General features: G+C 45.2%; 1 protein-coding gene across 1 annotated transcript in view; it reads left to right on the top strand.

Moving 5' to 3' along the window:
* Positions 1 to 20,167, top strand: part of LOC124025440 (PDZ domain-containing protein GIPC1-like) — a gene marked incomplete at its 3' end in the record, with an annotated part of 49,983 nt that extends 29,816 nt beyond the window's left edge. Inside the window, exon 2 of the mRNA XM_046338881.1 lies at positions 19,982 to 20,167. Coding sequence (XP_046194837.1) covers positions 19,982 to 20,167 — 186 coding nt within the window. The remainder of the gene's footprint in view (positions 1 to 19,981) is intronic.
* Between the last annotated feature and the right edge of the window lie 7,012 nt (positions 20,168 to 27,179).

Genomic DNA, 27,179 nt, shown 5'->3' with positions numbered 1-27,179 from the left:
TTAGAGTGTAGGGGCGGCAGCGTAGCCTAGTGGTTAGAGTGTAGGGGAGGCAGGTAGCCTAGTGGTTAGAGTGTAGGGGCGGCAGCGTAGCCTAGTGGTTAGAGTGTAGGGGCGGCAGCGTAGCCTAGTGGTTAGAGCGTAGAGGCGGCAGGGTAGCCTAGTGGTTAGAGCGTAGAGGCGGCAGGGTAGCCTAGTGGTTAGAGCGTTGGACTAGTAACTGAAAGGTTGCAAGATCGACTCCCCGAGCTGACAAGGTACAAATCTGTCGTTCTGCCCCATAACAACCCACTGTTCCTTGGCCGTCATTAAAAGTAGGAATTTGTTCTTAACTGACTTGCCGAGTTAAATAAAGGTAAAAATAAATACCATCCTTGGTGTATATATGGTATTTCCAGTTTAGTACACAAGGGGGCGCCAAAAAAAAGAAGCCCATTGGGCGTAGCCAGCCTGCTTTTCTCTCTACTTTTCTGGGCGTAGCCAGCCTGCTTTTCTCTCTACTTTTCTGGGCGTAGCCAGCCTGCTTTTCTCTCTACTTTTCTGGGCGTAGCCAGCCTGCTTTTCTCTCTACTTTTCTGGGCGTAGCCAGCCTGCTTTTCTCTCTACTTTTCTGGGCGTAGCCAGCCTGCTTTTCCCTCTACTTTTCTGGGCGTAGCCAGCCTGCTTTTCTCTCTACTTTTCTGGGTGTAGCCAGCCTGCTTTTTCTCTCTACTTTTCTGGGCGTAGCCAGCCTACTTTTCTCTCTGCTTTTCTGGGCATAGCCAGCCTACTTTTCTCTCTACTTTTCTGGGCGTTGCCAGCCTACTTTTCTCTCTACTGTTCTGGGTGTAGCCAGCCTACTTTTCTGGGTGTAGCCAGCCTACTTTTCTCTCTACTTTTCTGGGCGTAGCCAGCCTGCTTTTCTCTCTACTTTTCTGGGCGTAGCCAGCCTGCTTTTCTCTCTACTTTTCTGGGCGTAGCCAGCCTGCTTTTCTCTCTACTTTTCTGGGCATAGCCAGCCTGCTTTTCTCTCTACTTTTCTGGGCGTAGCCAGCCTGCTTTTCTCTCTACTTTTCTGGGCGTAGCCAGCCTGCTTTTCTCTCTACTTTTCTGGGCGTAGCCAGCCTGCTTTTCCCTCTACTGTTCTGGGCGTAGCCAGCCTGCTTTTCCCTCTACTGTTCTGGGTGTAGCCAGCCTGCTTTTCCCTCTACTGTTCTGGGTGTAGCCAGCCTGCTTTTCCCTCTACTGTTCTGGGTGTAGCCAGACTGCTTTTCTCTCTACTGTTCTGGGCGTAGCCAGCCTACTTTTCTCTCTACTTTTCTGGGTGTAGCCAGCCTGCTTTTCTCAGGTAAAATGGCAGATTAACTTTAAGCTTAACATTAGGAAATGTAGCTGGCTACATTCTTTCTTTGACGGGCCTAAACCATTAGAAATATGATGGCCATGCATCGTTATAGCTTTTTCATTGTAGCTCATTTACTTGTGTGGCTGCCAGCCAAATAGCATCGCACTTCTGTTATCTGATGAACAGGAAGCTTTTTTTATGTTGCATGTGTTGCACTAATGTGTTTTCTGTGAAGGACAACTATAGTTGTACAGTCGTGGCCAATTGTTTTGAGAATGACACAAATATTAATTTTCACAAAGTTTGCCGCTTCAGTATCTTTAGATATTTTTGTCAGATGTTACTACAGAATACTGAAGTATAATTACAAACATTTTCATAAGTGTCAAAGGCTTTCATTGACAATTACATGAAGTTGATGCAAAGAGTCAATATTTGCAGTGTTGACCCTTCTTTTTCAAGACCTGCCCTGCCCTGGCCTCCCCTCCTCCTCCTGGCCTCCCCTCCTCCTCCTCATGGCCTGGCTTCCCCTCCTCCTGGCATCTCCTCCTCCTGGCTTACCCTCCTGGCCTGGCTTCCCCTCCTTCCTTCTGCATACTGCCCTGCCCTGGCCTGGTCTCCCGCCCTGGCCTGGTCTCCCTCCCTGGCCTGGTCTCCCTCCCTGGCCTGGCCTCTCCTCCTCCCACTGCCCTGGCCTCTCCTGCCCTGGCCTCTCCTCCTCCTCCTTCCCTGGCCTCTCCTCCTCCTCCCACTGCCCTGCCCTCGCCTCTCCTCCTCCTCCCACTGCCCTGCCCTCGCCTCTCCTCCTCCTCCTCCTCCTCCTCCTCCTCCTCCTCCTCCTCCTCCTCCTCCTCCTCCTCCTCCTCCTCCTCCTCCTCCTCCTCCTCCTCCTCCTCCTCCCACTGCCCTGGCCTCCTTTCCCTGGCCTCTTCTCCTCCTCCTCCTCCCACTGCCCTGGCCTCTCCTCCTCCTCCTTCCCCTGGCCTCTCCTCCTCCTCCCACTGCCCTGCCCTCGCCTCTCCTCCTCCTCCTCCTCCTCCCACTGCCCTGGCCTCCTTTCCCTGGCCTCTTCTCCTCCTCCTCCTCCTCCTCCCACTGCCCTGGTCTCCTTTCCCTGGCCTCTCCTCCTCCTCCTTCCCTGGCCTCTCCTCCTCCTGCCCTGGCCTCTCCTCCTCCTGCCCTGGCCTCTTCTCCTCCTCCTTCCCTGGCCTCCCCTCCTCCCACTGCCCTGGCCTCCCCTCCCTGCCCTGTCCTCCCCTCCTTCTCCTTCCCTGGCCTCCCCTCTTCCCACTGCCCTGGCCTCCCTCCCTGTCCTCCCCTCCTCCTGCCCTGGCCTCCCCTCCTCCCACTGCCCTGGCCTCCCTCCTCTTCCTCCTGGCCTCCCCTCCTCCTCCTGGCTTTCTGTCCTCTTCCTGGCCTGGCCTGACTCCCCCTCCTTCCTTCTGCATACTGCCCTGGCCTCCCCTCCTCCTCCTCCTGGCCTCCCCTCCTCCTCCTGGCATCTCCTCGTCCTGGCTTCCCGTCCTCTTCCTGGCCTGGCCTGACTTCCCCTCCCTCCTTCTGCATACGGCCCTGCCCTGGCCTCCCCTCCCTGGCCTGGCCTCCCCTCCCTGGCCTGGCCTCCCCTCCCTGTTCTCTTCTCCTCCTCCCACTGCCCTGGCCTCTCCTCCTCCTCCTCCTCCTCCCACTGCCCTGGCCTCTCCTCCTCCCACTGCCCTGGCCTCTCCTCCTCCTCCTCCTCCTGGCCTCTCCTCCTCCCACTGCCCTGGCCTCTCCTCCTCCTCCTCCTCCTGGCCTCTCCTCCTCCCACTGCCCTGGCCTGGCCTCTCCTCCTCCTCCTCCTCCTCCTGGCCTCTCCTCCTCCTCCTCCTCCTTCTCTTGGCCTCTCCTCCTCCCACTGCCCTGGCCTCTCCTCCTCCTCCTCCCACTGCCCTGGCCTCTCCTCCTCCTCCTGGCCTCTCCTCCTCCCACTGCCCTGGCCTCTCCTCCTCCTCCTGGCCTCTCCTCCTCCCACTGCCCTGGCCTCTCCTCCTCCTCCTGGCCTCTCCTCCTCCCACTGCCCTGGCCTCTCCTCCTCCTCCTGGCCCCTCCTCCTCCCACTGCCCTGGCCTCTCCTCCCACTGCCCTGGCCTCTCCTCCTCCTCCTACTGGCCACTCCTCCTCCCACTGCCCTGGCCTCTCCTCCTCCTCCTCCTCCTGGCCTCTCCTCCTCCCACTGCCCTGGCCTCTCCTCCTCCTCCTGGCCCCTCCTCCTCCCACTGCCCTGGCCTCTCCTCCCACTGCCCTGGCCTCTCCTCCTCCTCCTACTGGCCACTCCTCCTCCCACTGCCCTGGCCTCTCCTCCTCCTCCTCCTCCTGGTCACTCCTCCTCCCACTGGCCTCTCCTCCTCCTCCTGGCCACTCCTCCTACTGGCCACTCCTCCTCCCACTGTCCTGGCCTCTCCTCCTGGCCTCTCCTCCTCCCACTGCCCTGGCCTCACCTCCTCCTCCCCCCCTGCCCTCTCCTCCTCCTCCCCCTCCTGCCCTCTCCTCCTCCTCCCCCTCCTGCCCTCTCCTCCTCCTCCCCCTCCTGCCCTCTCCCTCCTCCTCCCCCTCCTGCCCTCTCCTCCTCCTCCCCCTCCTGCCCTCTCCTCCTCCTCCCCCCCTCCTGCCCTCTCCTCCTCCTCCCCCTCCTGCCCTCTCCTCCTGGCCTCTCCTCCTCCTCCTGCCCTCTCCTCCTCCCACTGCCCTGCCCTCTCCTCCTCCTGCCCTCTCCTCCTCCCACTGCCCTGGCTGTGTTCCCAGAGAGCTTCTGTTCAGTTCCGTCCTGTCCTGTGACTGTTCTGCTCTGTTCTACTCTGCCCTCTCCTCCTCCTGCCCTCTCCTCCTCCTGCCCTCTCCTCCTCCTCCTCCTGGCCTCTCCTCCTCCCACTGCCCTGGCTGTGTTCCCAGAGAGCTTCTGTTCCGTCCTGTCCTGTGACTGTTCTGCTCTGCCCTCCTCTGTCCTGTTCTTCTTTGTCCTGCTCTGCTCCATACTGTTTTGGCTGCGTGGTGTTGATGAAAGCTGGGAGTTTAGCCAAGTAGAGAGTCCACTTCACCTCCCACCCAGCCCCCTTTGCCTTCGCCTCCTCCTCCGCCTCCTCCTCCTCCTCCACCCCCTCGCCTCAATTCAAAGGGGCTTTATTGCCATAGCAAGTGAAAAAACAAACAAAAGCGAAGAAGACAAAACAACAAACTAAAAACTATTACAATTGAACAGTAAACATTTCACTCAAAAAGGTCAAAAAAAGAAGAAACGTTTCAAGTCTTATATGATCTACTATGTTCAGTGTTTTAGTTCAGTGTTTTAGCAATGTGCAAATAGTTGTAGTATGAAAGGGAAGATGAATAAACAGAGACATATTGGTGGTATTTTATAATAATAATAATAATATATGCTATTTAGCAGACGCTTTTATCCAAAGCGACTTACAGTCATGTGTGCATACATTCTACGTATGGGTGGTCCTGGGGATCGAACCCACTACCCTGGCGTTACAAGCGCCATGCTCTACAGAAGGACCACAATTTACAATATTTGTTCTGCACTGGTTGCCTATTTCTCATGGCAACAGGTCACACATCTCGCTGCTGTGATGCCACTTCACCTAACAGATATGGGAGTTTATCAATGTTTTGGTTTGTTTCTCTAATTCTCTGTGTGTCTGTGGGGAAATATGTATTTCTAATGTGGTCTGGAAGTGCAGCTCCGTTTCAGACCTGGCTCTCTAGAGAAGACCGGCTATGGTGGAATCTCTGCTCACTGAGTCTGTTCACATTTTTTATTTTATTTAACCTTGTTTAACTTGGCAATCAGTTAAGAACAAATGATTATTTACAATGACGGCCGACCCCTGCCAAACCCTTACCCGGACGACGCTGGGCCTCCCCTATGGGACTCCCAATCACGGCCGGTTGTGATAGAGCCTGGAATTGAACCAGGGTCTGTAGTGACACCTCTAGCACTGAGATGCAGTGTCTTAGACCTCTGAACCAGGGTCTGTAGTGACGCCTCTACCACTGAGATGCAGTGTCTTAGACCTCTGAACCAGGGTCTGTAGTGACGCCTCTACCACTGAGATGCAGTGACTTAGACCGCTGAACCAGGGTCTGTAGTGATGCCTCTACCACTAAGATGCAGTGCCTTAGACCACTGCACCACTCGGGAGCCCTAAATCCTTGACATTCCTTAATTTTCCACCTGATATGAGTGGCATATCAAGAACCTGATTAAACAGAATGATCATTACACAGGTGCACCTTGTGCAGGGGACAATAAAAGGCTACTCGCAACGCAATGCCGCAGGCTCAAGATGAGGGAGCGTGCAATTGGCATATTGACTGCAGGAATGTCCACCAGAGCTTTTGCCAAAAAATGAAATGTTAATTTCTCTACCAAAAGCCGCCTCAGACATAGTTTTTTACAAATTTGGCAGTACGTCCAACCGGCCTTACAACCACAGACCATGTGTAACCACAACAGCCCAGGACCTCCACATTTGGCTTCTTCGTCTGAGACCAGCCTCCCAGACGGCTGATGAAACTGTGGGTTTGCACAACCAAATACATTTCTTCACAAACTGTTTGAAACCGCCTCAGGGAATCTCATCAGCTCGTGATCCTCACCAGGTGCTTGACCTGACTGCAGTTTGGCTTCGTCACCAAGAGCAGTGGGCAAATGCTCACCTTCGATGGCCACTGGCACGCTGGAGAAGTGTGCTCTTCACGGATGAATCCCGGTTTCAACTGTATTGGGTAGCTGGCAGACAGCGCGCGTCTGGCGTCGTGTTGGTGAGCGGTTTGCAGATGTCAATTTGTGAACGGAGTGCCACACGGTGGGGTTATGGTAAGGGCAGGCGTAAGCTATTGACAACGAACGCAATTGCTTTTTATTGATGGCAATTTGAAAGCACAGATATACCGTGACGAGATCTTGAGGCCCCATTGTCGTGCCATTTCATCCACCGTCATCATCTCATGTGTCAGCATGATAATGCATAGCCCCATGTCGCAATGACCTATGCACACTTCCTGGAAGCTGAAAATGTCCCAGTTCTTCCATGGCCTGTATACTCACCAGACATGTCATCCATTGAGCATGTTTGGGATGCTCTGGATTGACGTGTACGACAGCATGTTCCAGTTCCTGCCAATGTCCAGCAACATTCCACAGGCCACAATCAACAGCCTGATTAACTCTATGTGAAGGAGATGTGTCACGCTGCATGAGACAGGGTGGTCAAACCAGATACTGACTGGTTTTCTGATCCATCCCCCTACCTTTTTTAAGGTATCTGATCAACAGATGCATATCTGTATTCCCAGTCATGTGAAATCCATAGATTAGTGCCTAATGAATTGTATTTCAATTGACTGATTTCCTTATGAACTGTAACTCTGTAAAATATTTTAAATTGTTGCATGTTGATTTTTTTTTTTTTTTTTTGCAGAATTGTTTGTCCCGTTTTCTGAATTCTTGGTTGGTGAGTCCAAACCTCACAACCATGGAGGGTAATGGGTTCTATCTGTATAATGTACTGGTAGTGTAATGTGGGCTCTAGAACTGATTTAAGTATTTTTTTTGCCAGATCTTAATTGGTATGTTGGTATGTTGAATTTTATGTTCCCTTTGATGGAGTAGAAGGCCCTTCTTGCCTTGTCTCTCAGATCGTTCATAGCTTTGTAGAAGTTACCTGTGGTGCTGATGTTTAGGCTGAGGTGGGTATAGTTTTTTGTGTGCTCTAGGGCAACCGTGTCTAGATGGAATTTATATTTATGGTCCTGACAACTGGACCTTTTTTGTAACAACATTATTTTTGTCTTACTGAGATTGTGTCAGAGCACAGGTCTGGCAATATGTGCAGAAGATCTAGGTGCTGCTGTAGGCCCTCCTTTGTTTGTGACAGAAGCACTAGTGCCCTCGCCAATTTATTGATAGAAATGTTGAAGAGGGTGGGGCTCACGCTGCATCCCTGTCCCACCCCACAGCCCTGTGGAAATAAATCTGGCCTTTCATTGCCCTTTTTTATCTCACACATGTTTGTGTACATTGATTTTATAATCTCACATGTTTTTCCCCCAACACCACTTTCCATCAGTTTTGTTTTGGTTTGTTTGTCAATAAGGGTGTGCAGGGTGAATACGTGGTCTGTCGTATGGTATTTTGGTAAGAAACCAATTTGATATTTGCTCAGTACACTGTTTTCACAGAGGAAATGTACGAGTCTGCTGTTAATGATAATGCAGAGGTTGCTGTTGATGCATATCCCACGGTAGTTATATCAAATTTGTCTCCACTTTTGTGGATTGGGGTGATCAGTCCTTGGTTCCAAATATTGGGGAAGATGCCAGAGCTACATATGATGTTAAAGAGTTTAAGTTTAGCCAATTGGAATTTGTGGTCTGTATATTTTATCATTTCATTAATGATACCATCAACACCACAGGCCTTTTTGGGTTGGAGGGTTTTTATTTTGTCCTGTAGTTCATTCAATGTAATTGGAGAATCCAGTGGGTTCTGGTAGTCTTTAGTAGCTGATTCTAAGATTAGTAGTTGATCATGTTTTTGCTGGTTGTTCTTTGTTAAAGAGCCAATCAGATTGGAGAAGTGGTTTATCCACACATCTCTGTTTTGGATAGATAACTCTTCGTGTTGTTTGTTAAAGAGCCAATCAGATTGGAGAAGTGGTTTATCCACACATCTCTGTTTTGGATAGATAACTCTTTGTGTTGTTTGTTTAGTGTTATTCAATTTTCGCAGAAGTGGTTTCTTCTTCAATTACGCTGAGCTGATTTCTGACGTGCTGTTCGTTCGTTTTCCGTAGTGTATTTCTGTATTGTTTTAGTGATTCACCATAGAGAAGATGTAGGCTCAGGTTTTTTGTGTCTTTTTTATTGGTTGGAAAAGTTTCTCAAATTCTTTCTTAGGTTTTTGCTTTCTTCATCAAAACATTTTTTTTCCTTTGGTTGTCTGCTTGACATTTCACATTCACTTGAACTGAGAAGCTGTACAGCCTGTTGCTCGTTTCTGTTTATCAGTCTGTGTATGAAACAATGTCTGTTTGCTGCTTTTCATTAAATCATGCAGAGCTGTGTTCATATGAGCAGACTAGAGAGCTATAGCAGACTACATTTATATCAGTTATTAAATGGAACATTCAGAACACATTTATATCAGTTATTAAATGGAACATTCAGAACACATTTATATCAGTTATTAAATAGAACATTCAGAACACATTTATATCAGTTATTAAATGGAACATTCAGAACACATTTATAGCAGTTATTAAATAGAACATTCAGACTACATTTATATCAGTTATTAAATAGAACATTCAGACTACATTTATATCAGTTATTAAATAGAACATTCAGACTACATTTATATCAGTTATTACATTTACATTACATTTACATTTAAGGCATTTAGCAGACGCTCTTATCCAGAGCGACTTACAAATTGGTGCATTCACCTTATGACATCCATTAAATAGAACATTCAGAACACATTTATATCAGTTATTAAATAGAACATTCAGACTACATTTATATCAGTTATTAAATAGAACATTCAGACTACATTTATATCAGTTATTAAATAGAACATTCAGACTACATTTATATCAGTTATTAAATGGAACATTCAGAACACATTTATATCAGTTATTAAATGGAACATTCAGAACACATTTATAGCAGTTATTAAATAGAACATTCAGACTACATTTATATCAGTTATTAAATAGAACATTCAGACTACATTTATATCAGTTATTAAATAGAACATTCAGACTACATTTATATCAGTTATTAAATAGAACATTCAGAACACATTTATATCAGTTATTAAATAGAACATTCAGACTACATTTATATCAGTTATTAAATGGAACATGCAGAACACATTTATATCAGTTATTAAATGGAACATTCAGAACACATTTATATCAGTTATTAAATGGAACATTCAGAACACATTTATATCAGTTATTAAATAGAACATTCAGAACACATTTATATCAGTTATTAAATAGAACATTCAGACTACATTTATATCAGTTATTAAATGGAACATTCAGAACACATTTATATCAGTTATTAAATGGAACATTCAGACTACATTTATATCAGTTATTAAATAGAACATTCAGAACACATTTATATCAGTTATTAAATGGAACATTCAGACTACATTTATATCAGTTATTAAATGGAACATTCAGAACACATTTATATCAGTTATTAAATGGAACATTCAGAACACATTTATATCAGTTATTAAATGGAACATTCAGAACACATTTATATCAGTTATTAAATGGAACATTCAGACTACATTTATATCAGTTATTAAATGGAACATTCAGAACACATTTATATCAGTTATTAAATGGAACATTCAGAACACATTTATATCAGTTATTAAATGGAACATTCAGAACACATTTATATCAGTTATTAAATGGAACATTCAGAACACATTTATATCAGTTATTAAATGGAACATTCAGAACACATTTATATCAGTTATTAAATGGAACATTCAGAACACATTTATATCAGTTATTAAATGGAACATTCAGAACACATTTATATCAGTTATTAAATGGAACATTCAGAACACATTTATATCAGTTATTAAATGGAACATTCAGAACACATTTATATCAGTTATTAAATGGAACATGCAGAACACATTTATATCAGTTATTAAATGGAACATGCAGAACACATTTATATCAGTTATTAAATGGAACATTCAGAACACATTTATATCAGTTATTAAATAGAACATTCAGAACACATTTATATCAGTTATTAAATGGAACATTCAGAACACATTTATATCAGTTATTAAATGGAACATTCAGAACACATTTATATCAGTTATTAAATGGAACATTCAGAACACATTTATATCAGTTATTAAATAGAACATTCAGAACACATTTATATCAGTTATTAAATGGAACATTCAGAACACATTTATATCAGTTATTAAATGGAACATTCAGAACACATTTATATCAGTTATTAAATGGAACATTCCATGCGAAAATATCTGGTTAATCAGCTGGCACTTTGACTTTTTAATTTTTCTAAAGACTGTCACATGACTACATAAATTGAAACATCGTGATTTTAGATACACAATTTAACAATTGCCTATGATTAAAGGTTTAGGCTATAATGGACTCTCACCATTCATCATCATCATTCCAATTTAACCAAGTCACAATTATGAGCTTTGGAATTGCCATCAATGAGCAGCCTTCTGAGTGAGGAGAGACATGAGTCCACTTACCAAAGGAAAACGTCTGAAAAATCTATTATGAAATTCGAGCCACAGCAATTCAATGTTTATATAAAGTGCCTGCCTTTCTCCCTACATTTTATGTCTGTCGTTTTCATTTAGTCTCCCTATAATATGAAAAATGTAGGCCATTTAAAAATAACAGAATACCATATTTTGAGTTGGCTCTATAGGCTATTATAGTGCAGATCTATCCGAGGTTCAACTTTAAGGCAAAAAGGGCATTTCTTTTAAAACGATTTTGATACTCGCCTCATGTCTTGGACTATAGGCTCGTTCATATTATCATGTTTTGAAATCAGTATTTGTCCATCTCTCACATTTTTGTTCCCATTTTCAATCAGAAAAATATGCCTGAGAGATTCACCAGACGGAACATTGGAATGTTCTAAAGTGCTGCCCAACCCTGGCTGGCCAGAACACTCCCCTGAATAATAATAATAATAGGCATATAAACTGAAAAATATTAACTTAAGATTCTCACCAAGACAGGCAGACAGTCCAGACAAAACAGTACAGTATGTTATACATTGTACAAGAAGAGTATATAGGCTATTTTAAGAGAATGAACACAAACGTATGCTGCTAATGAACAATAACTAGGCCCAATCCATTACCTTAACTGTCCTCGTTGATCAGATCTGAATAAATGGGGTTGATGGATGTCCAGCAATCCAATTGCAAGCCATGAGGTGACTACCTCATGAAGCTGGTTGAGAGAATGCCAAGAGTGTGCAAAGCTGTCATCAAGGCAAAGTGTGGCAACTTTGAAGAATCTCAAATATAAAATGTATTTAGATTTGTTTTAACACTTTTTTTTGGTTACTACATGATTCCATAATGTGTTATTTCATAGTTGCGATGTCTTCACTATTATTCTACAATGTAGAAAATAGTAAAAAAATAAAGAAAAACCTTGAATGAGTTGGTGTTCTAGAACTTTTAACTAGTTCTATATGTATATATTTACTCTGTTCCATCTGACTGTGCAATCCACTGTCTCATCAGCCCAGCCAGGCAATTTATAAACTTGATCTCCATTATTTTTAAAAAGCATCTAGATATTATCTTGAGGAACAAAAAAAACTGAAAGACTGGGTCGCGCCTCTGGCAACTGAACCGATAGAACGACCAGCTGGCTTGGGTAGCAACCCTAGATTTGTGTCTGTGTTTAGAGGATCTATTGGTATGGTTTGCCAGCCCTCGACCTTCATCTCAGGCCTAACAACACCTGGGCCAATATATTCTCCAAACACCGGCTTCAAGGGCATTATCACTTAAATGCGGCGGTGCCTCGGGGTGTCAGTGGGCTGACTGTGAAGGCTCTGAGAGACTCTGGGTTGAGGTCAGTGGGCTGACTGTGAACGCTCTGAGAGACTCTGGGTTGAGGTCAGTGGGCTGACTGTGAAGGCTCTGAGAGACTCTGGGTTGAGGTCTGCGGGCTGACTGTGAACGCTCTGAGAGACTCTGGGTTGAGGTCTGCGATAAAGTAGTCTACAGTACTATTGCCAAGAGATGAGCTGTAGGTGTACCTACCATAGGAGTCTCCTCCAAGCCTACCGTTGACTATGTACTGACCCAGTGTGCGACAGAGCTATAGGTGTACCTACCATAGGAGTCTCCTCCAAGCCTACCGTTGACTATGTACTGACCCAGCGTGCGACAGAGCTATAGGTGTACCTACCATAGGAGTCTCCTCCAAGCCTACCGTTGACTATGTACTGACCCAGCGTGCGACAGAGCTATAGGTGTACCTACCATAGGAGTCTCCTCCAAGCCTACCGTTGACTATGTACTGACCCAGCGTGCGACAGAGCTGGTGGAGTTGTGACACGTTTTTGTTGGTTGTTTTGTCATAGTTGTGCCTGGGGGGGATATTTGAGTCGGTGTTTGTCCCCCTGTGTGCTGAGAATGTCAGGTACTTGTCCGGTTCTGGCATTTAGGTCGCAACAGACTAGTACATGTCCCTGGGCCTGGAAATGATTGATTTCCCCTCCAAGATGGAGAAGCTGTCTTCATTAAAATATGGGGATCCTAGTGGGGGATATGGGTAGCACATAGGAAGACATTTTACTCTGAGATTATTTCCTTCTTTATTTGTAACCAAATGTAAAATATCCCGTTTTGATTCATTGAATAGTGGCCTGCTCTATACCAAATTAGCATAACTCCTGAATCTCTTCCCTGTGTAACACCTGGTAGTTTGGCTGATGGGACTACCAGCTCTCTTTAACTTGGAGGGCAACCAGTGGGTCCGTCTCCACTCTCTCTGACCCTCACTCTCTCTCTCTTGGTCTCTCTCACACTCTCATTCTCGCTATCGCTCTCTTCCTGACACCCTCTCTCTCTCTCTCTCTCTCTCTCTCTCGGTCTCTCTCATTCTTTCTCCTTGATCGCCCCCCTCTTCCTAATCCAATTATTTATACTCCAGTAACCAGGGGCAACCCTTGCTTGTGTCAGTGATTGTCAGCTGATGCATTCAGTGCAGAGTGAAGCAGTGCTCTGTGTCTGTTAGGCCTCTCTGCTTGTATTGTGTACTAACAAGGAACGTCTTTTCTCTGCCACTTACGTTATATCGTGTCCCAAATGGCACCCTATTCCATATATAGTGCACTACTTTTGACCAGAGTCCAATGGGCCCTAGTGCACTATAAAGGGAATCGGGTACCTTTTTGGTACGCAGCCTAGATAAGAGCCCTGTAACACTTAAGAGGTCATTCTGATGACCCCATACTAATACAGCATGTCAGGTAAGACAGGTCAGGAAACTAGTACATCGTATCAGAAACCCCATAGAGGCAGGGTAGCCTAGTGGTTAGAGTGTAGAGGCGGCAGGGTAGCCTAGTGGTTAGAGTGTAGAGGCGGCAGGGTAGCCTAGTGGTTAGAGTGTAGAGGCGGCAGGGTAGCCTAGTGGTTAGAGTGTAGAGGCGGCAGGGTAGCCTAGTGGTTAGAGTGTAGAGGCGGCAGGGTAGCCTAGTGGTTAGAGTGTAGAGGCGGCAGGGTAGCCTAGTGGTTAGAGTGTAGAGGCGGCAGGGTAGCCTAGTGGTTAGAGTGTAGAGGCGGCAGGGTAGCCTAGTGGTTAGAGTGTAGAGGCGGCAGGGTAGCCTAGTGGTTAGAGTGTAGAGGCGGCAGGGTAGCCTAGTGGTTAGAGTGTAGAGGTGGCAGGGTAGCCTAGTGGTTAGAGTGTAGAGGTGGCAGGGTAGCCTAGTGGTTAGAGTGTAGAGGTGGCAGGGTAGCCTAGTGGTTAGAGTGTAGAGGTGGCAGGGTAGCCTAGTGGTTAGAGTGTAGAGGTGGCAGGGTAGCCTAGTGGTTAGAGTGTAGAGGTGGCAGGGTAGCCTAGTGGTTAGAGTGTAGAGGTGGCAGGGTAGCCTAGTGGTTAGAGTGTAGAGGTGGCAGGGTAGCCTAGTGGTTAGAGTGTAGAGGTGGCAGGGTAGCCTAGTGGTTAGAGTGTAGAGGTGGCATGGTATGAATTTGTTCTTAACTGACTTGCCTGGTTAAATAAAGGTTAATAGAAATTATTTTCTAAAAATAGATATTGGTATCATATCAGAAACCCAGAAGTAAGGCGGTTCAGGAAACTAGTGCAACTTGTCATTTCATCACACCAGGTTTAGAAAGTTTGATACAAACTAAAATTGTTTTAAACTCACTCAAGAACAAATGTCTACTGTACCATTATTCTCTATTGGTGTTGATACAATAGCATTGAAATAAATGGTCTGCTTGAAAGAAGCTTTGACAAGGGTTGATAGATAAAATGTTAGATATTATATTATTTTATGGGTTTCTGGCATGGTGCCATTTATCTATGGGTTTCTGACACGGTAGAGTCCTCCCAGTAGCTTTGGGTGACCAGCGGTAGAGTCCTCCCAGTAGCTTTGGGTGACCAGCGGTAGAGTCCTCCCAGTAGCTTTGGGTGACCAGCGGTAGAGTCCTCCCAGTAGCTTTGGGTGACCAGCGGTAGGGTCCTCCCAGTAGCTTTGGGTGACCAGCGGTAGAGTCCTCCCAGTAGCTTTGGGTGACCAGCGGTAGGGTCCTCCCAGTAGCTTTGGGTGACCAGCGGTAGAGTCCTCCCAGTAGCTTTGGGTGACCAGCGGTAGGGTCCTCCCAGTAGCTTTGGGTGACCAGCGGTAGAGTCCTCCCAGTAGCTTTGGGTGACCAGCGGTAGGGTCCTCTCAGTAGCTTTGGGTGACCAGCGGTAGGGTCCTCCCAGTAGCTTTGGGTGACCAGCGGTAGAGTCCTCCCAGTAGCTTTGGGTGACCAGCGGTAGGGTCCTCCCAGTAGCTTTGGGTGACCAGCGGTAGGGTCCTCCCAGTAGCTTTGGGTGACCAGCGGTAGGGTCCTCCCAGTAGCTTTGGGTGACCAGCGGTAGGGTCCTCCCAGTAGCTTTGGGTGACCAGCGGTAGGGTCCTCCCAGTAGCTTTGGGTGACCAGCGGTAGGGTCCTCCCAGTAGCTTTGGGTGACCAGCGGTAGAGTCCTCCCAGTAGCTTTGGGTGACCAGCGGTAGAGTCCTCCCAGTAGCTTTGGGTGACCAGCGGTAGGGTCCTCCCAGTAGCTTTGGGTGACCAGCGGTAGGGTCCTCCCAGTAGCTTTGGGTGACCAGCGGTAGGGTCCTCCCAGTAGCTTTGGGTGACCAGCGGTAGGGTCCTCCCAGTAGCTTTGGGTGACCAGCGGTAGGGTCCTCCCAGTAGCTTTGGGTGACCCGCGGTAGGGTCCTCCCAGTAGCTTTGGGTGACCCGCGGTAGAATCCTCCCAGTAGCTTTGGGTGACCCGCGGTAGGGTCCTCCCAGTAGCTTTGGATGTGTCCTGAATGGCACCCTGTTCCCTTTGGGCCCTGGTTAACAGTAGTTCTCTATACAAGGAATGGTCTTCCATTTGGGACACAGGGCCTTTCACCAGCCCTCCCAGTGGACTGAGCCATGGTCAGTTTAAAGGCCTTTTAAATCAGGCCTCAAACAGATCCCATTACCAACACCCCCTGGGTCTGCCACGAGGTGTGAAGCCAGATCTCTGCTGCATGGCGCTGGTAGAAAGGTCACCTTCCTCATCTGCTCTCCCAGTGGGAATAGGACATGACCGAAGAATAAACACATGACTCACTCATTAATGATTTCTCTATTAACACGCTGACGCTCACTCTGAAAATAAACTTTGAACTCGAGGCTTGAATCGCAGACGGACATCAGGGAATGCTGTCTTGTGTTTTTACAGAGGTTTTGGGACAATACACCTGACTCTGCTATTCAACCAGACTGCTTTTCCATTTTTTCGTATGGATCGAATGGCGGCTTCTGGTGAGAGTAGGGGGGAGGGGTATGCTTTCTCATCGACAATTCCTGGTGTACCGAAGTTGAAAACATCTTGAGCGCCTGTTCACCCGACCTGGAGTTTCTGATGCTAAAATGCAGACCCCGCTATATGCCGAGGGAATTCACGTGCGTTATCACAGCTGTGTACATGCCACAATAAGCAAACACCAAGACAGCACTCAACGAACTGTACAAGAACATTATCTAGCAAGAATCCTCCTAACTGGAGGCAGTCTTTATTGTCGTGGGTGATTTAAAAAATAAAAAATAAAAATTTGTATCATTTGAAACATCACAAACATGATATCACCAACATGATGATGTTGTAGGCACAATAACAATCCGGACATTCCCCAACCAAAAAACCCTGGGCGAACAGAGAATCCGTACCATGCTGAGACCCGTACTGCAGCATTCAATGTCAGCAGAATGGACCCCCATGACTCCGTCGTGTGCAACACATACAAAGCAAGCAGGTACAAGGTCCACAAATCCATCAGGGATGCAAAAAGACAATAGAGACTGAAACTTGAATTGATGTTCAACAATTCAGACTTGCGACACTTGTCACACCTGGACAAAAGGAACACCTATGTGAGAATGTTGTTCATTGACTACAGTTCAGCATTCAACCCTAAGTCTGGACACCTACCCTCTGCAACTGGACACTGGACTTCCTGACGGGTTGACCAGTGTCATGATGTGGCCCTTTCTGGGTATATAGATTGTGGCTTCCCCACTCTCTTCTACACCCCAGGTTCTGTTATCTCAGGTCGTAAATTCCTGGTGGAGACTCTTCCCCTGGCAATGCAGTATGGAGAGAGAGATTTTCACAGTAGAACAAAGGTCGCAATTGTAAATGAGAACTTGTTCTCAACTTGCTTACCTGGTTAAATAAAGGTGAAATAAATAAATAAATAAAGGAACTCCCACCAATTTCTACTACATTGCAGAATTTGAGAATTGAGCAATTATCCACATTTTGGAGAATGTGTAAACGGTTGATGGAGAAGCCAGCTACGACCCGGTCCGTTTTTGTTTCGCGTTTCTGGGTCCTCTCCCAGTACTACCGCTGCACCATGCCACCTGGGTCCTCTCCCAGTACTATCGCTGCACCGTGCCACCTGAGTCCTTTACATTTACATTTACATTTAAGTAATTTAGCAGACGCTCTTATCCAGAGCGACTTACAAATTGGTGCATTCACCTTATGACATCCAGTGGAACAGTCACTTTACAATAGTGCATCTAAATCTTAAGGGGGTGAGAGGGAATACTTATCCTATCCTAGGTATTCCTTAAAGAGGTGGGGTTTCAGGTGTCTCCGGAAGGTGGTGATTGACTCCGCTGTCCTGGCGTCGTGAGGGAGTTTGTTCCACCATTGGGGGGCCAGAGCAGCGAACAGTTTTGACTGGGCTGAGCGGGAGCTGTACTTCCCCAGTGGTAGGGAGGCGAGCAGGCCAGAGGTGGATGAACGCAGTGCCCTTGTTTGGGTGTAGGGCCTGATCAGAGCCTGGAGGTACTGAGGTGCCGTTCCCCTCACAGCTCCGTAGGCAAGCACCATGGTCTTGTAGCGGATGCGAGCTTCAACTGGAAGCCAGTGGAGAGAGCGGAGGAGCGGGGTGACGTGAGAGAACTTTGGAAGGTTGAACACCAGACGGGCTGCGGCGTTCTGGATGAGTTGAAGGGTTTAATGGCACAGGCAGGGAGCCCAGCCAACAGCGAGTTGCAGTAATCCAGACGGGAGATGACAAGTGCCTGGATTAGGACCTGCGCCGCTTCCTGTGTGAGGCAGGGTCGTACTCTGCGGATGTTGTAGAGCATGAACCTACAGGAACGGGCCACCGCCTTGATGTTGGTTGAGAACGACAGGGTGTTGTCCAGGATCACACCAAGGTTCTTAGCGCTCTGGGAGGAGGACACAATGGAGTTGTCAACCGTGATGGCGAGATCATGGATGGGTCCTCTCCCAGTACTACCGCTGCACCGTGCCACCTGGGTCCTCTCCCAGTACTACCGCTGCACCGTGCCACCTGGGTCCTCTCCCAGTACTACCGCTGCACCGTGCCACCTGGGTCCTCTCCCAGGACTACCGCTGCACCGTGCCACCTGGGTCCTCCCCCAGGACTACCGCTGCACCGTGCCACCTGGGTCCTCTCCCAGGACTACCGCTGCACCGTGCCACCTGGGTCCTCTCCCAGGACTACCGCTGCACCGTGCCACCTGGGTCCTCTCCCAGGACTACCGCTGCACCGTGCCACCTGGGTCCTCTCCCAGGACTACCGCTGCACCGTGCCACCTGGGTCCTCCCCCAGGACTACCGCTGCACCGTGCCACCTGGGTCCTCCCCCAGGACTACCGCTGCACCGTGCCACCTGGGTCCTCCCCCAGGACTACCGCTGCACCGTGCCACCTGGGTCCTCTCCCAGTACTACCGCTGCACCGTGCCACCTGGGTCCTCTCCCAGTACTACCGCTGCACCGTGCCACCTGGGTCCTCTCCCAGTACTACCGCTGCACCGTGCCACCTGGGTCCTCTCCCAGTACTACCGCTGCACCGTGCCACCTGGGTCCTCCCCAGGACTACCGCTGCACCGTGCCACCTGGGTCCTCCCCCAGGACTACCGCTGCACCGTGCCACCTGGGTCCTCCCCAGGACTACCGCTGCACCGTGCCACCTGGGTCCTCCCCCAGGACTACCGCTGCACCGTGCCACCTGGGTCCTCTCCCAGGACTACCGCTGCACCGTGCCACCTGGGTCCTCCCCCAGGACTACCGCTGCACTGTCAAGAAATGTATTTTCAAAAATGAATGAAAAATAAATTAAATAAAACACTGTGTATAGAAAACATTAAAAACACCTTGCTAATATTGAATTGGAACCTACCTTTTGTCCTCAGAACAGCCACAATTCGTCGGTGCATGGACTCTACAAGGTGCTCAAAGCGTTCCACAGGGATCCTGGCCCATGTTGACTCCAAATATTTCCACAGTTGTGTCAAGATGGCTGGATTTATTTTTTGGTGGTGGACCATTCTAGATACAGACGGGAAAACTGTTGAGTGTGAAAGAACTAGCAGCATTGCAGTTCTTGACACAAAACGGTGCGCCTGGCACCTACTACCTTACCCAGTTCAAGGTCTTGCCCATTCACCCTCTGAATGGCACACATACTGTACACGATCCGTGTCTCAACACTTAAAAATCCTTATTTAACCCGTCTCCTTCCGTTCAGCTACACTGATTTTGAAGTGGATTTAACAAGTGACATCCAATATGGAATCATAGTTTCACCTGGTCAGTCTATGTCATGGAAAGATCTGGTGTTCTTAATGTTTTGTCCACTCAGTGTGTCTTGATCAGAAATGGTTCCCCTGAAGGAACCTGGTCGGTCATGAATAGGAAAGGCTGAGTAATGGCACATGTTATGTCATATATGGGAGTATCTGCTCAATACAAATGGAGGAGGAAGGTGGAAGGGGAGAAGGTAGGGAACTTGAATTACTGCAAAAATGGAGGAGGAAGGTGGAAGGGGAGAAGGTAGGGAACTTGAATTACTGCAAAAATGGAGGAGGAAGGTGGAAGGGGGAGAAGGTAGGGAACTTGTCTGTCCTCCCTGAATAAAAAAACAAAATTGGCAACAACAACAAAAAATGTCAAAGAAATATACCAGTTTAACTTGAGGACCAAAATGTTGACCGAGGCTCCATACAGGTTGTAAAATGAGTTCGGAAGAGATCTTTTGATGTTCCGATTCCGTGGCACATGATTTTATCAACTGTCTCTCTGTCTCTTCGTGTGTCTCCAGATCCTGTTCATTAATATGTCTGTCTGTCGGTCTCTCCCTCCCCAGATCCTGTTCATTAATATGTCTGTCTGTCTCTCCCTCCCCAGATCCTGTTCATTAATATGTCTGTCTGTCTCTCCCTCCCCAGATCCTGTTCATTAATATGTCTGTCTGTCTCTCCCTCCCCAGATCCTGTTCATTAATATGTCTGTCTGTCTCTCCCTCCCCAGATCCTGTTCTGTACATTGAACACCCATAAGATCGACATGGAGAAGCTGCTTGGTGGTCAGATCGGCCTGGAGGACTTTATATTCGCCCACATTAAAGGGATTAAGAAGGAGGTGGAGGTGTTTAAATCAGAGGAGGCCCTGGGACTCACCATTACAGACAACGGGGCGGGATACGCCTTCATCAAGGTAGGATTTTGTTTAAATATTTTTTTAAAATAGAGAGATTTTATTGAGATATGAAAGATAGGAGAGTTTGCGAGTCAGAATGGCTGTGGTTCGGATCATAACCGATCCTGACTAGTCTCCCAGTCCTTTACATGTGCCAGGGTCCTGAGTACTAACTGCTTGACTACTCGGGCCACATCAAGGTAGGATACAATCAATCAATCCATAAAATCTCGTCAATCAACCATTAAAATATATCAATTGAATTGCAACTCATCTATTTATTATAGAAGGTTAAATCATTACAATCACAGGGCTGTCACTTCAATTAGGCAGTTGTTATAGACTATAGTTATATGATCAGGACTCTGGTGTCTATTATGTAGTGAAGTAAAACAATCGTTGGGATATAGTTTAGTACTACCTTAAGGCTGGTCTTAGAGAGGCTAGTTTAGTACTACCTGGTCTTAGAGAGACTAGTTTAGAACTACCGTAAGGCTGGTCTTAGAGAGGCTAGTTTAGTACTACCTGGTCTTAGAGAGGCTAGTTTAGTACTACCTGGTCTTAGAGAGGCTAGTTTAGTACTACCTGGTCTTAGAGAGGCTAGTTTAGTACTACCTGGTCTTAGAGAGGCTAGTTTAGTACTACCTGGTCTTAGAGAGGCTAGTTTAGTACTACCTGGTCTTAGAGAGGCTAGTTTAGTACTACCTGGTCTTAGAGAGGCTAGTTTAGTACTACCTGGTCTTAGAGAGGCTAGTTTAGTACTACCTGGTCTTAGAGAGGCTAGTTTAGTACTACCTGGTCTTAGAGAGGCTAGTTTAGAACTACCTGGTCTTAGAGAGGCTAGTTTAGAACTACCTGGTCTTAGAGAGGCTAGTTTAGAACTACCTGGTCTTAGAGAGGCTAGTTTAGAACTACCTGGTCTTAGAGAGGCTAGTTTAGAACTACCTGGTCTTAGAGACTAGTTTAGAACTACCTGGTCTTAGAGAGACTAGTTTAGAACTACCTGGTCTTAGAGAGACTAGTTTAGTACTACCTGGTCTTAGAGACTAGTTTAGTACTACCTGGTCTTAGAGAGGCTAGTTTAGTACTACCTGGTCTTAGAGAGACTAGTTTAGTACTACCTGGTCTTAGAGGCTAGTTTAAAACTACCTGGTCTTAGAGAGACTAGTTTAGTACTACCTGGTCTTAGAGAGACTAGTTTAGTACTACCTGGTCTTAGAGGCTAGTTTAGTACTACCTGGTCTTAGAGAGGCTAGTTTAGTACTACCTGGTCTTAGAGAGACTAGTTTAGTACTACCTGGTCTTAGAGAGACTAGTTTAGTACTACCTGGTCTTAGAGAGGCTAGTTTAGTACTACATTAAGGCTGGTTTTATGATCAAAGTTTTCCACCAACATCTTGTACAGACAGCAACAATAATGGCGTCTTTTTCTAGGCACAAACAGAAGCTAACTCCGCCTTGACTCGCTGGCCAAAGACTATGGGGGAACCCCCCCCCCCAAAGGAATGGCTGAAGGAAACAGTGGTATTAATGTCAGGGTTTTATGACTACAAGCTGGTGGGCTCTATAGGTTAGTGTGTAAAACATTGCTCCAAGACACCCCTTGTGTTGGTGAAGCGTCACGGTATCTTCAGAGCATTTACACCAGAGCGTTTCTTACTGTTTTGATTAGTCAGCGTTTTACAGAACAGACTGACCCCGGGTACACGAACCAGCTTCAGGGGAAAGATGGACTATAGTATGTTTATATCTACTGTATGCAGTATGGGTCAATTATTGTACATATATAATCTGTTTATTGTTGTCAGCACTAGTTCACCAGGGCCCGGTTTCCCATTAGCGATGAAAATTAGACTTCTGAGTGTTTTTGTAACGTGTGTTTTCCCAGAAGATGTAACGTGTGTTTTCCCAGAAGATGTAACGTGTGTTTTCCCAGAAGATGTAACGTGTGTTTTCCCAGAACACCACACTGAGAGAAGGTTCACTAAGGTTGTTGAGGCGTAGTGTTGATACTGATAGGATGGAAACAAAGGGAGCTCTCAGATCAGCTTTCTCCATTCAAATCTGACCTTGAACATTAGAATTATTTCACCAAACTGACAATGGATCAGCTTTCTCCATTCAAATTTGACCTTAATGGTCAAATCCACTCAAACTATCTCGAGCGCTGTTTTGCATCAGTTCACGGTTGATTCAGTCCCAACATGTTTTGCATGTCAGTTATCAAGATATTGGACTTTCAAGAAGCAAAGTGTCACAGGTCGCGTCATCATGATTTAGAATTCATTGACAATACTAACGACCAATCCGCTCCTAGAGAGATATTATTGAGGCGGATTATTCTAATGCGTATCCAATTAAAATGCTCTAAATCCCAGATCTGGCACATCATCGCACGTTAGGCTACACATCATGAGATGTATTGAGACTAATTACAGACGGTAGCCTACAAGTAACAAAATAGAACTCAAATGAATGAACACGAAATGTATTTCGATATGATTGAATTATATACAGTAGGCCTATGTAGCATATACTATAGGCTATTCATTTTTTTAATGCAGTTGTAACAGTATAACTTTAAACCGTCCCCTCGCCCATAACCGGGGGCGAACCAGGGACCCTCTGCACACATCAACAACAGTCACCCTCGAAGCATCGTTACCCATCGCTCCACAAAAGCCGCGGCCCTCGCAGAGCAAGGGGAACCACTACTTCAAGGTCTCAGAGCAAGTGACGTCACCACCGCTAACTAAGCTAGCCATTTCACATCCGTTACACATGTTCACACTATTTAGCGCTAGCACCACCGATGACACTATTTACTACCACCGCTAACTAAGCCGTTTCACATCCGTTACACATGATGACGCTATTTAGCGCGCACCACCGCTAACTAAGCTAGCCATTTCACATCCGTTACACATGTTCACGCTATTTAGCGCGCACCACCGCTAACTAAGCTAGCCGTTTCACATCCGTTACACATGATGACGCTATTTAGCGCTCACCACCGCAAACTAAGCTAACCGTTTCACATCCGTTACACATGATGACGCTATTTAGCGCTCACCACCGCAAACTAAGCTAACCGTTTCACATCCGTTACACATGATGACGCTATTTAGCGTTACACAGTCATCTCGGTTTTCATTTGAAGCTTCTTTTTATCCTTCGATTTGTTTGTAACATTTACAAAGACATTGGCAACTTTGTTATGATGTTCCCAACGGTCACAGAGAGACAGATAAACATCTTGATTCTATGTTTAGTTGAGAACTTGTGTGTATAAAGTGACGCTGGAGGGCAATAAAAGCATCTTACGACAGTTGTTCTAGAGTGGTCTGAGGAAGAGGTTGGATTTACGAGTGTTTTCAAGAGCAACTTTAGTAACGATGGTTTTGGGAAACAGCTCGTAGACTTAAAGATGCTCCTACTTTTTGGGAAACCGGGCCCTGGTCATATTCCTTGGTGAATAAAAGTGCCTCTGATTTGTGGTTCTGAAGGAACCTGGTCGGTCATAAAGCTGGTTCTATTTGTGGTTCTGAAGGAACCTGGTCGGTCATAATGCTGGTTGTGGTTCTGAAGGAACCTGGTCGGTCATAAAGCTGGTTGTGGTTCTGTAGGAACCTGGTCGGTCATAAAGCTGGTTGTGGTTCTGTAGGAACCTGGTCGGTCATAAAGCTGACTGTGGTTCTGAAGGAACCTGGTTGGTCATAAAGCTGGTTGTGGTTCTGTAGGAACCTGGTCGATCATAAAGCTGGTTGTGGTTCTGAAGGAACCTGGTCGGTCATAAAGCTGGTTGTGGTTCTGTAGGGACCTGGTCGGTCATAAAGCTGGTTCTATTTGTGGTTCTGAAGGAACCTGGTCGGTCATAAAGCTGGTTCTATTTGTGGTTCTGAAGGAACCTGGTCGGTCATAATGCTGGTTGTGGTTCTGAAGGAACCTGGTCGGTCATAAAGCTGGTTGTGGTTCTGTAGGAACCTGGTTGGTCATAAAGCTGACTGTGGTTCTGAAGGAACCTGGTTGGTCATAAAGCTGGTTGTGGTTCTGTAGGAACCTGGTCGATCATAAAGCTGGTTGTGGTTCTGAAGGAACCTGGTCGGTCATAAAGCTGGTTGTGGTTCTGTAGGGACCTGGTCGGTCATAAAGCTGGTTCTATTTGTGGTTCTGAAGGAACCTGGTCGGTCATAAAGCTGGTTCTATTTGTGGTTCTGAAGGAATCTGGTCGGTCATAAAGCTGACTGTGGTTCTGAAGGAACCTGGTCGGTCATAAAGCTGGTTGTGGTTCTGTAGGGACCTGGTCGGTCATAAAGCTGACTGTGGTTCTGAAGGGACCTGGTCGGTCATAAACATTTGGGAGGGACCGTACTGGTTCAGTGAACCTCCCTCTCATTCCTTAAGACTCAGTCTGTATAAAGTAGATCATTCATATTCACACAGAACCAAAACCCGTCCAGGACCGTGCAGATTATCCTAAATTAGGAGATAAATCTGCATTGCACGTATATATTTTCTTTATTTCAACTCTTTGAAGCCTCTCATTATCAGGGAAGCCTTTCAACTAGTCCTCTATAGAAACTATAGATCTTGGTATTTAACTAGTCCTCTGTAGAAACTATAGATCTTGGTATTTAACTAGTCCTCTATAGAAACTATAGATCTTGGTATTTAACTAGTCCTCTATAGATCTTGGTATTTAACTAGTCCTCTGTAGAAACTATAGATCTTGGTATTTAACTAGTCCTCTATAGAAACTATAGATCTTGGTATTTAACTAGTCCTCTATAGAAACTATAGATCTTGGTATTTAACTAGTCCTCTATAGATCTTGGTATTTAACTAGTCCTCTGTAGAAACTATAGATCTTGGTATTTAACTAGTCCTCTATAGAAACTATAGATCTTGGTATTTAACTAGTCCTCTATAGAAACTATAGATCTTGATATTTAACTAGTCCTCTGTAGAAACTATAGATCTTGGTATTTAACTAGTCCTCTATAGAAACTATAGATCTTGGTATTTAACTAGTCCTCTGTAGAAACTATAGATCTTGGTATTTAACTAGTCCTCTATAGAAACTATAGATCTTGATATTTAACTAGTCCTCTATAGAAACTATAGATCTTGGTATTTAACTAGTCCTCTATAGAAACTATAGATCTTGGTATTTAACTAGTCCTCTATAGAAACTATAGATCTTGGTATTTAACTAGTCCTCTATAGAAACTATAGATCTTGGTATTTAACTAGTCCTCTATAGAAACTATAGATCTTGGTATTTAACTAGTCCTCTATAGAAACTATAGATCTTGATATTTAACTAGTCCTCTGTAGAAACTATAGATCTTGGTATTTAACTAGTCCTCTATAGAAACTATAGATCTTGATATTTAACTAGTCCTCTATAGATCTTGATATTTAACTAGTCCTCTATAGATCTTGGTATTTAACTAGTCCTCTATAGATCTTGGTATTTAACTAGTCCTCTATAGATCTTGATATTTAACTAGTCCTCTATAGATCTTGGTATTTAACTAGTCCTCTATAGAAACTATAGATCTTGATATTTAACTAGTCCTCTATAGATCTTGGTATTTAACTAGTCCTCTATAGAAACTATAGATCTTGATATTTAACTAGTCCTCTATAGATCTTGGTATTTAACTAGTCCTCTATAGAAACTATAGATCTTGGTATTTAACTAGTCCTCTATAGAAACTATAGATTTTGGTATTTAACTAGTCCTCTATAGAAACTATAGATCTTGGTATTTAACTAGTCCTCTATAGATCTTGGTATTTAACTAGTCCTCTATAGAAACTATAGATCTTGGTATTTAACTAGTCCTCTATAGAAACTATAGATCTTGATATTTAACTAGTCCTCTATAGATCTTGATATTTAACTAGTCCTCTATAGATCTTGGTATTTAACTAGTCCTCTATAGATCTTGATATTTAACTAGTCCTCTATAGATCTTGATATTTAACTAGTCCTCTATAGATCTTGGTATTTAACTAGTCCTCTATAGATCTTGGTATTTAACTAGTCCTCTATAGAAACTATAGATCTTGATATTTAACTAGTCCTCTATAGATCTTGGTATTTAACTAGTCCTCTATAGAAACTATAGATCTTGATATTTAACTAGTCCTCTATAGATCTTGGTATTTAACTAGTCCTCTATAGAAACTATAGATCTTGGTATTTAACTAGTCCTCTATAGAAACTATAGATCTTGGTATTTAACTAGTCCTCTATAGAAACTATAGATCTTGATATTTAACTAGTCCTCTATAGATCTTGATATTTAACTAGTCCTCTATAGAAACTATAGATCTTGATATTTAACTAGTCCTCTATAGATCTTGATATTTAACTAGTCCTCTATAGATCTTGGTATTTAACTAGTCCTCTATAGAAACTATAGATCTTGATATTTAACTAGTCCTCTATAGAAACTATAGATCTTGGTATTTAACTAGTCCTCTATAGAAACTATAGATCTTGGTATTTAACTAGTCCTCTATAGAAACTATAGATCTTGATATTTAACTAGTCCTATAGAAACTATAGATTTAACTATCTAGATAGATCTTGATATTTAACTAGTCCTCTATAGAAACTATAGATCTTGATATTTAACTAGTCCTCTATAGAAACTATAGATCTTGGTATTTAACTAGTCCTCTATAGAAACTATAGATCTTGATATTTAACTAGTCCTCTATAGAAACTATAGATCTTGGTATTTAACTAGTCCTCTATAGAAACTATAGATCTTGATATTTAACTAGTCCTATAGATCTATAGAAACTCTATAGATCTTGATATTTAACTAGTCCTCTATAGATCTTGATATTTAACTAGTCCTCTATAGATCTTGGTATTTAACTAGTCCTCTATAGAAACTATAGATCTTGATATTTAACTAGTCCTCTATAGATCTTGGTATTTAACTAGTCCTCTATAGAAACTATAGATCTTGATATTTAACTAGTCCTCTATAGATCTTGGTATTTAACTA

Source organism: Oncorhynchus gorbuscha, unplaced genomic scaffold (genome assembly GCF_021184085.1).
Source record: "Oncorhynchus gorbuscha isolate QuinsamMale2020 ecotype Even-year unplaced genomic scaffold, OgorEven_v1.0 Un_scaffold_2248, whole genome shotgun sequence".
Taxonomy (NCBI): Eukaryota; Metazoa; Chordata; class Actinopteri; order Salmoniformes; family Salmonidae; genus Oncorhynchus; species Oncorhynchus gorbuscha.
The sequence above is the reverse complement of the archived record's forward strand: the minus strand, read 5'-3'. Positions and strand labels throughout refer to the sequence as shown.